The sequence below is a fragment of the Capsicum annuum genome, chromosome 3 (assembly GCF_002878395.1).
Source record: "Capsicum annuum cultivar UCD-10X-F1 chromosome 3, UCD10Xv1.1, whole genome shotgun sequence".
Lineage (NCBI taxonomy): Eukaryota > Viridiplantae > Streptophyta > Magnoliopsida > Solanales > Solanaceae > Capsicum > Capsicum annuum.
Window position 1 is genome coordinate 17,504,934 of NC_061113.1, and position 10,288 is coordinate 17,515,221.

At 30.2% G+C, this 10,288-nt stretch overlaps 1 protein-coding gene across 1 annotated transcript; it reads right to left on the reverse strand.

The window, feature by feature from the left end:
• Window positions 1-3,716: 3,716 nt before the first annotated feature.
• LOC107864643 (photosynthetic NDH subunit of subcomplex B 5, chloroplastic) lies at window positions 3,717-5,712 on the reverse strand. The gene is made up of 5 exons (XM_016711073.2): window positions 5,420-5,712; window positions 4,998-5,058; window positions 4,689-4,751; window positions 4,463-4,521; window positions 3,717-4,361 (listed from the first exon to the last, which is right to left on the reverse strand). Exons 1-5 carry the CDS (start codon window positions 5,663-5,665, stop codon window positions 4,131-4,133), a joined length of 660 nt encoding a protein of 219 aa, XP_016566559.1. The 5' UTR covers window positions 5,666-5,712; the 3' UTR covers window positions 3,717-4,130.
• Window positions 5,713-10,288: the final 4,576 nt, after the last annotated feature.

The following is a 10,288-nucleotide window of genomic DNA, read 5'->3' on the forward strand; positions in this document are numbered from 1 at the left end:
GAAATTGTATATGAAGTTTGAAGGTAATGAAATTTAAAATTTCTGTTTTTCACGATTTGTGTGCAGGTGCAGGTATTGTATAACAATTATTGAAACTTTTGCTTGAGAAGAAGCTAAAATATGAACAAAAAAATTTGGTGCTCATTGGTCAGTTTTGAACTCCTTTATATTCATAATTCATAATAACTAAGTATTTATAGATGCTAATAAAACTTTGGATAAAGGTGTATATTTGATGTCAACTATTTAAATTGATTGTTAAGGAGTTATAGAAGTCAAAATCTCATAATGAATGGGTTTCTCAAAGGGTAGAAGCTGTTTGATAGAATGACTTGGAAAATTTATTATGACAGTAAAATGAGGAGGGACGTGAGTCGTGAGATTACTTTTTATGTTGCTGCTAAGAGTGGACGATTAATTGGTTGTTACATGCTTTCTTTTCGATTTATATATTGTTGTTTGACTTGACACACTGTTTAAGAAAAAAATTAAACATTGTTCTCTATAACAATTTATAGATGTTTGTGGGATTATAAATCATCTTATTAAGAGAAAACGGGTATTTTAAAGTTAAATCTGTCTTTCTTTTTTGGAACTGACTTAAAAGAAAAATGTATCGCATAAATTGAAATAGAGTTAGTACTTTATGTTCTCGATGGTTTATTTTTTGTCACACATACAAATTGAATATAAGAAAATGACATTTTCAAACATCATGTGTACAAATAAAGATCTCTTATATGTAAAGGACATAAAAAATTCTTTCTGTTTTTTTGAAAACGAGCTACAAACTATTTCTCCCTTTTGAGGAAAAACATGGAAAAGGGAAAAAAATTAAATAATAAGTTTTTACGAATTTTGTCTTGAAGATAATTAAGCAATTAAACTTTTTGTTTCATTCAAGTAGATTTGGATGATATCCAAACATCTTATGATTCACAATAAAAAATCACATAAACAGGTAATTTATTTTTCACGTATAATTATTTCTTCAAATCATTATCTTATAACATATTTTATAAAATCATATAGTACATGAGTTATCATACACGTGCAACCTAAACTAGTATATATATATATATATATATATATATCAAAGCTTCACTTTGTGCATGTGTTACCTTTGCTATGATTGGTAACCTCATAAGTCACTGAGTATGCCATCATTTCTATTGCATCCTCCCCAAATTTTCAAATTCCTCCCTTTTACCTAGTCACAATTTTATTCACTTTGTGCATGTGTTACCTTTGCTATGATTGGACGTAACTTCATAAGTCACGGAGTATGCCATCATTTCTATTGCATCCTCCCCAAAGTTTCAACTACCACCCTTTTACCTAGCCCCAATTTTATCAGTAGCTGTAGTTTTTTTCATATCAATTTCTTTCCAGAGTTCAACTGTGAATTTCGGACCCGTATATCTAAAGTTTGAAACTTTAAATCGAGGGACTTTTACCCTTAGACCTGCAGGAAATTGATTCTGAGGTGGTTAAACTATATCATAAATAAGGGGCCCTCAAGTTGTTTTTCTGTACTTTTGCCCTTTAACTATCGTTAACATAGGCAAATTCAGAATTTGTAAATGCGAAGTAACACTGCATCCACTGCTCTATCATGACAATGGGTTGAAATTTAATATAAGTAGTACGTATGTCTTTTGAGAAATGATTAACTATAAGTACATAGTTAGACTGTTAGAGCTAAATGCTAATGCAGCAGGTGTATTTGCACCCTCTTACAACTAGCTACATGATGGCTACATCCACCTCTGCCCTTAGTGATCCCTCATCATTCTCCACTTTCTAGTGGTGAAACTAACACAATTGGACATTAAAATTTAGGCATAATGTATAAACAAACATTCAAACTTGGTCTTAGCTGACAAAATGCACTCTAACTTTGAGAGTGCACATCTATACATTTCAACTTGGTCTCAACTGACAACTAAATACTCCAACTCGTCCCTATTGTGTCTCGTGGACACTCGACACTAACGTGACACATAAATTTTGGGGGTGTCTAGATGATCATTTTCTAAGTTAGAGTGCTCAACTAACACAGTGAAGACGAGTTGAGGTGTCTAGATGTGCATAGTCGAAATTGGAGTGCTAACTTGTTAGGTGAGACCAAGTTAAGTGTCCGTTTACGTATTTATGCCTAAAATATATGCTGCAACAGTAACTACAACCATGTAGGTTTTGCAGAATCACTAGTATATTCAGAGAGATTCCAATGAATATCTCAAACAAATTGTAAGTTTTTATATATGGAATGCAAGAAAGTTCACCACCAAGATGTTCTGAACCAAAATCAGATTCATAAAAAAATACTAAAAAACCTGACACATAAAGATAAAAGACCTTATTCACAAGCTTCTTTCACTCCAATCATCTAAGTTAATTGCAATCAAACTTTCATGATAAAGCCACTGATAACAACCACAGAGAACTTTTCATTTTTAAAATTCTCCAAGGATTGCAAGCAGTGACGGAGCCACCTTATGCGTAGGAGTGTCAGATGACCCCACTTATCCCCAAATTACATTGTTTAGCTATGTCAGAATTTTAGTTTTATGTATACACTATACGTCAATTCCCCTTATTTTTTCAGTGTGTTTAATTTTTTTTATATTGTGACACACCTTATAATATTCCTGGCTCTGTCACTGCATGCAAGTAGGGGTGGACATGGTATGGTATATATCGAATTATCATATCGAATCAAAATTTTTGATACCATGATTTTTGGTATTATGGTATATGGTAAACATTTTAAATTTTTTTGGTATATGGTATGGTATACGGTATTTACAAATGATATACCGAAATACCGAATACCATACCGAAGTATATATAGTTACATAAGTAACTTTTATACATATATATATATATACACAAAAAAAAAAAAATACTTAGTATTAATATAAAGATTTTAGACTTTAAAACTTTCGCTACTCTATCTTGATTGAAATGTCTTTTTGGTGTAATTGACTAATAAAAGGAATTGTTTGTACTTCTTTTTCAATTTTCTACATGTGTAATGCATTTTTATGATACAATTAAGACATGCTTTTGAAAAGTCGAAGTAATAATACTATAGTATACGAGTATATATTGTCAAAGTTAACAAACTATGATTACCGATTACCATACCGCAAAATACTAAAACCAAACGTCAAAATACCGAACCATACCAAATTAATATAGTATGGTAATGGTATAATATTTTTAAAAAACGAATACCGAAATTACCATACCAAAGTTTCGAATACCGTACCATACCATACCATAGCATGCCTACCCCTACATGCAAGCATTAGAATTTTTGCACCCCTATCTTTTGTCCTAGTTCTTTTTCCATGACAAAACCAATTCATTAATCATCAACACGACATGAGAAAGATACATAACTGATGATAAAGGGGTAGCACATATACAATAACTATAAGTATAATCCCATAAAGTGGGGTCTGGAGAGGGAAGAGTGGCTGTACGCAGACCTTGCCCTTACCTTGGAGGTGGAGAAGTTGTTTCCAATAGACCCTCAGCTCAAGCGAAAAAACAGTCCAAAGGAATATAGAGAGAGAAATAACGAAGTGAAGGATAGCACTTGTACAATACTAGGTATTCTTTCTAAGTTCTAGGAATATAAGGTAAGGACACTATTGCAGGTGTTTCAGATACACAAGAATGTTATGAAAACATAACCACCATGGTGCTTGGAAATTATAGTAGACATTTTTCATAAGCCTTGTTTACAGCCACCATTTCTGTTATACATGAATCTAGCTACTTTCCTAGTACTTATACCTTGTCCTTGAACATTTGGAAATCCAATTAGAAAGTTGGCATTATTATTGCATTTGAATCATACACATTAGAAACTTCCCAGTTCCTTAATAAGCTATGCCAAACACCCTGCACTTCCAATTCTTGAACTGTACAAGCCAAGCAAACACTAGCACATTTGCATCTCCGAGTAATCGATGACACTAAAAACATCCTTATCCAATCCTATCTTTGCAATAGTTCCAATTCCAGCATAACAAAATACGAAAAAGGGAATATATACCTTTAGTTATACAACTAGGATGTCGATGATTCAGAACACAATTCACTTCATTTTTCCTCTATCTTTTCATAATATCGTCCTTCTTAACAGTGAAATCCCATAAATCGCCATATTTCTCATTGAATTCCCAAATGTCCATGGTGTTATAATCCGATATTAACTTGTCTCGAGCGCCTCTCTCCATATTGTATATTTGAGGCTCAAAATTGTGGGCTTCACTTGGTTTGTCCATCTCAATAATGCAAAACACAACAGTAAACACAGCTGCTCCAATGTACAAATACTCCCCCTACATGTAAAGAAGTGCAAATACAAGACTTTAGTTAGCTGGAAAAAGGGTGTTTTTCGAGTCTTGAAATATGCACAACTGTGGATTTTCCATCAACTTACTGGAACATTGAAGTACATTCCAGCAGCAATTGCTGGAAGAAATAGCCATGAAATAATACCTATTGTGAAACATCAGAAAACAAGGTGAATTTTGTCATTTAAACAGCATGACTAACAAAAAAAACAGATGCTGATAAGATCAAATTATCTTTTACGTGTAAGATGTTGAATCCCCTTAGTAAAAATTCTGTCTGAATGATCATATGGTTAGTAATTTGGTATTTACCTTGAAATCCGTTTGGGGGTGCAACAGCTGCATAATCTTCAGCTATAGATTCCCAAAATGTTGCTGAAAATGCAAGTGCATAATTATGGATTGAACTTTCGGATATGATAGGACTAATTTATCAGCTAGATCAAAGTCTCTTATCATACTAAAGAGTAAAGCCTCTAAAAAATTCACACAGATGGCAAAGTTGATTCAATTCAGATAATCATAAGCAAATTTAGACCTTTTTGCTTATCAAAATTACAAATCGAAAGAACAAAATAGAAAAAAAGAAAAATAGAACCCCATATATCATTCATTATGTACATTTATCTTCGCTCTCAAAATAGGTATGATGATCATCGTACTTTCCAAACACAAAATCTTCCTGCAATAAATCAAAAACCATTTCTTTGTTAACATGTCTATATCCAAAGTAAAGTAGTCGTCAATGAAATAAGTTGAGAATTGTTAACTCCAAATCTCCACTACAAATATTTTTTTTACGCGATCTATCCTAACTTGAGCGGAAAGAACAGCTTAAGTATCTATGCTCGAACACTATAGTTATTTAAAATAACATGCCTATCTCCAAATTTTGTAAAAATAAATTGCAACTGGATGCACTAAAACTATGCTGGACCACAAGGGTCTATTGTATGCAAAATTAACTTGCTTTTTTGCATGAGGCTATTTTCATGATCGACGATACAGATAAATGAAAGAGGAATAAAGAAAGAAAAGATTACAATGTCAATGCCATTAGTTCTCCATCGATCAACAGGATCTTCATTAATATCTGGTTCTATATCCGTTAACCCTGCATACAATCTTGTTGATGATCTATATCCAACACATTTCATACCAATTTTCGACGAAATAGAACATGGATTTTGTCGAAAAAGAACACTACATTTGAGTTGAGATTTTGTTGAAAGTACTGGATTTGGAACTGGAACATTTGATAGTAGTGAGAGTGTTAATGAATCTGCCATTGTTGTTGAGTTGTGTTGTGCTTGTTTACTCTCTGTTTTCTAACTTTATTATCCATATTTTGAATGGTTATGGGTATACGTGGATAAGGCTATATATTATGGTCTTATATTTTCTTCTCTAGCTTTTGTTGTGTTACCACAATTACCTTTCTCCTTAGCAAAAAAGTTAGTGAGAGTATTCTGTTGTTTTGAATTTCATTCTAGTGTGTGAGTTTGGTACATGACTAATCACCAAATATATTTATCAAAACACACCTCAACACTTTGTTGTTCCTTTTCCACCTTAAATATCACTAACGTTCAGGTAGGAAAAGTGAGCAATTGATAGTTGAAGTATGTTTTGATAAATAGTTTAGGTAGGAAACTTGCTCAAATAATAGTTCTGGTATGAAACTCTAAATAATCGGAATATTTTAGGTGTATTTTTGACTCTTCAATCTAAAAAACACCAAAAAGTTCTCTCTATGAAATCGGATTTTAGCCTCGTAGAATTCATTTAAGAGGGAATCACGTTCTCGATCAGAAAAATTTTCAATTGTTGAATTTTAATTCAAAATCTTTAATTAAGAGCAGAGAAATTTCAATTTGGCATAAATGCATATAAGTACAACCCGCAAGCAACTCTATATTCAATATAGTATATTACATTTGGTAGCTAAGTTTTTAAGTTTCGCACACCCCACAATTTTTCTAAAGCAATGTTAAAAAACTCGATATACAACATTATACAAAATGTTTATTTATCCATTTTAGTTCTTTACCAAAAGTGCAAATCTGTCTAGGGTCACATTTGATCTGATCACACATTCAAGAACTGGCCAATATGTTTTTTATAACATGGCTGTCTCACACACCATAAATATGTGCACTATAAATATGTACAACTTACGTTGTGTTCAAATTTTTTTTATTTGTTTGATATATATATATATATAGTTATAATAAAGAAAAAATAGGTTTATTAGACACCTCAAATTTATTTAAAAAGAAATAAACAAAAAAATTAAAAGTGAACGAGTTAGATTATGACCCACATTTTAATCTATTTCTGATCGAAGTAACTTTTGGACGGGTTATTAACTCAGTCCATTCTGATCCATCCAGATTCAGTTCAACCAGTTGGGACCATACTTTTGTACTACTCCCTCCTTTCTTCTTTAATTATTCTCTTCATTTTTCGTAAGTCAATTTGAATAAGTTTTAAAGCTAAATTAGATTGGATTGATTTAATTTTTTAAATTATAATTTAGACATTCAAAGGCAACATTGAAAAGTACTATAAATTGCAATTTTTTTTTAACTTTGATTAAGAAATATATTTTAAAATATTAATCAAAATTTGTATGTTTTGACTCCAAAATAGAATAAGAGCAATTAAAAAGGAGTATAGTATTTTCATTTAATTCCTACCAAAAATTCAAATTGTGGAGGACTAGATGTAATCTGATAACATAGTCAACTTGCCAATACCATGAAATAGTCAATATGCCAAATTAAGAAAATCAAGATTCATGCACTATATATACACAAATGATTTATCTTCAGGTTGCAAAGTAAAACTTCAAAACACTCACTCACAAAATGGCCAAGACATCAATCAATTTGGCTTTCTTTTGCATCATTTTCCTGATTTCATTTGGTAATTATCTTCTTCTTTTATTAAGTAGTTGTGCTTTTTGTTTTAGCAAAATTTTGATTATAAACTGGTATATTCTTCTATAGGTTCACCACTTATTTCAAAGGTGAAGGTGATGGGGACCTCAAGGGGATCAACATCAACTGAATACATGAGTGGAGATGTGCAGATCAAATACAAATTACCTTGCGATGCCGACAAAGATTGTGAAGGCATATGTCCAGTTTTTTGTAAAAATCATTTTTGTAACCCACAACATGGTTGTGCATGTACGAAATGTTAAGATTTGAAAAGCAAATTATACTGCTAGGAAGAAAAATGACTTGAAAAAGAAGAAACCAAGATTCACTTGTCAATTATATATTTTGAGGATGCTGATTTTTATATGGCCAAATATGTAGACATCAGTAAAAACTAACGTTAGATTTCATCTACTAACATTTTAAATTCAATCAATAATTAGTGAGAAAACTAGTGTTCTTTTTAAGGGTGGGGGTTGAAACAAAGTTTTGATTGCGCTAAGAGGACTTAATATGCAATATATAAACATAAATATCATATTTGACCTCAGGAGTGACTCAAACGTAAGACTAGTAAAACTTTTATTTAGGTGTCTAAAAATTTGAGAACCCAAAAAATTTAATATAATTTTATGATTTTAATTTCACTTAAAATAATATTAAAGATTGTAAAATATGAAAAATACAAATTTAAATTAAAAAAAGAATTATCTACTTTTTTATTAAAACTATTTTATAACTTTTTATCAAATCTTCATATTAATAAATAAAGTTTTCACAAGGTATGCATTGCAAACAAATGACTAACATCTTATTAATTAAAATTAGTCTTTGCTTTTATAAATAATAGTATTATTACTATGTGAAGTTAAGCAATGGAGGCTTTTTAGCTTTACCAATCTGGCTAATTTAAATTTAAAGTATGACCTAATTGACTCAAAATCAAATGAAATTGTTACAATTGAAATAAAACTTGAGATAAACTATTCACTTCTATTATTTAAGTATAAACCACATAAATCCCTCTCTAGTGAAAGTAATTACTTAAAATTCCGACTATCTTTCTCTCTCCCGAAATTAAAAAACATACTTATACATTAGGTTGTCCCTCATACATTACTGGAATGTATGACTAACTGATTAACCTATATTTATGGAAATAGAAACTTTTTACTATCTTTCTCTTCCTTAAATAACATCATTAATTACCTATCATTATATGGTGTATGACTAAATATAGTAATTGAAATTCAAATTCAAAAAAATTCTAAAACATCACAGTAAATTTTCTTCTTTGTTGAATTATGTTCTGAAAAAAAAGGGTCATCAACTGCTTTCTTCAATTCTCAAAAATATCAATATGAACATTCCCATATTGTTGCGTCATTTGGGTATTTGGGAGTCGAAAATTATTTATCAATCCAATAAAAGTGACTCAATCATTGTTTCGGAAAGTAAAATCTTCTTGAAATTGATTGCTACGATCGCGATGGAATTGAATATTGACGAAGTTCGTTAAAAAATTGAAGTAAAATACATTGTTAAAGGTAATTCTTCTCCAATTATCATAAGGAATGACAATGGAGTGAGAGTTTACATGGAGTTGAAGAAATAATTTTTGGGATTTGTCAATACGGTATTTCATGCCCTGAAAAAACAAAAGCAGACCCAAACTAAGAGAGAAAAAGACAGCAGCAACCTGATACATATTAAAGATAACATTATACAACAGTTGCACATGTATGTGGGCATATTATACATTTAAAAAATAATCTGCAGTAATGTATAATGTCATACTATACATTTAAATATTAACATTAAAAATGTATACTTTTGTATCTTTATCAGAAGGTATAATGTAACCTTATACAATAGTAATACTTTCTAATTGTGCAATACCAAATGATATATAAAATGCCTCTTAAATGTACTAAGAACTTCTTAATGTATAACATAATGAAATATATAGTAAAAGAATTATATTATACATTAGTCTTCTAAAATAACTAATGTATAATGTTTGATGTATTATAACTTATACATTAAAATATAGGCTTAATACATAAATATGACCTACTTGACACCAAATTATAACTTTGACCTTAAACTTTGACAGTGCACAAATATGACCTTTAATTATTCAAAACCTGAACAAATATGACCTCTGGTTTTGCAACCCCCATGCGTGAGTTTCACTTGCGCCAACGTGGAAAGGTAATCCAATCACACGATGCCATGTCATTAAAAGGGCTGATATGGCATGATGACGCGGTTTCAATTAAAACGACGCCGTTTTGCGTTGTTGTTGTTGTTATTATTATTATTATTATTATTATTATTATTATTATTATTTACTACTACTACTACTTCTACATTGCGTACTATTCCTATTACTATTTCTACAATATTTTAATAAAATTTTCATCTTAATAACGTTAATTTAATAACGTTAATTTAATAATGTTAGTTTAATAATGTTTTAATAACGTTAACTTAATAATATTTTAATAACGTTAATTTAATAACTTTAGTTTAATAACGTTAGTTTAATAATATTTTAATAACGTTAATTTAATAATATTTTAATAACATTAATTTAATAATATTTTATTAAAACTATACATTTTTTATTTATTATTAGTATAGTTTCATCTTTGAGCTGAAAATAATAAAAAATAATAGTGAAAAGTCATTTAAATATATAAAAATGAATTAGTAAGGGCATAATAGTCATTTTACTCTTTTTTTACTGTTGGAACGCTCCCATTTTTAGCCCGACACCCAGTTTTGCGTGTACAACACATGTTTTGCCACATCGGGTTGGAGGTCATATTTGTGCGATTTTGAATAGTTAAAGGTCATATTTGTGCACTGCCAAAGTTTAAGGTCAAAGTTATAATTTGATGTCAAGTTTAGGGTCATATTTATGTATTATGCCTAAAATATAATCTTCCAAAATATATAATA

What these genes read in the sequence shown, in the direction of transcription:
- LOC107864643 (XM_016711073.2), bottom strand. Translation starts at nt 5,665, where the DNA reads ATGGCAGATTCATTAACACTCTCACTACTATCAAATGTTCCAGTTCCA. An exon ending in GAACTAATGGCATTGACATT is followed by an intron (nt 5,059 to 5,419) that starts GTAATCTTTTCT and finishes GATTTATTGCAG; the next exon opens with GAAGATTTTGTGTTTGGAAA. An exon ending in ACCCCCAAACGGATTTCAAG is followed by an intron (nt 4,522 to 4,688) that starts GTAAATACCAAA and finishes GTTTCACAATAG; the next exon opens with GTATTATTTCATGGCTATTT.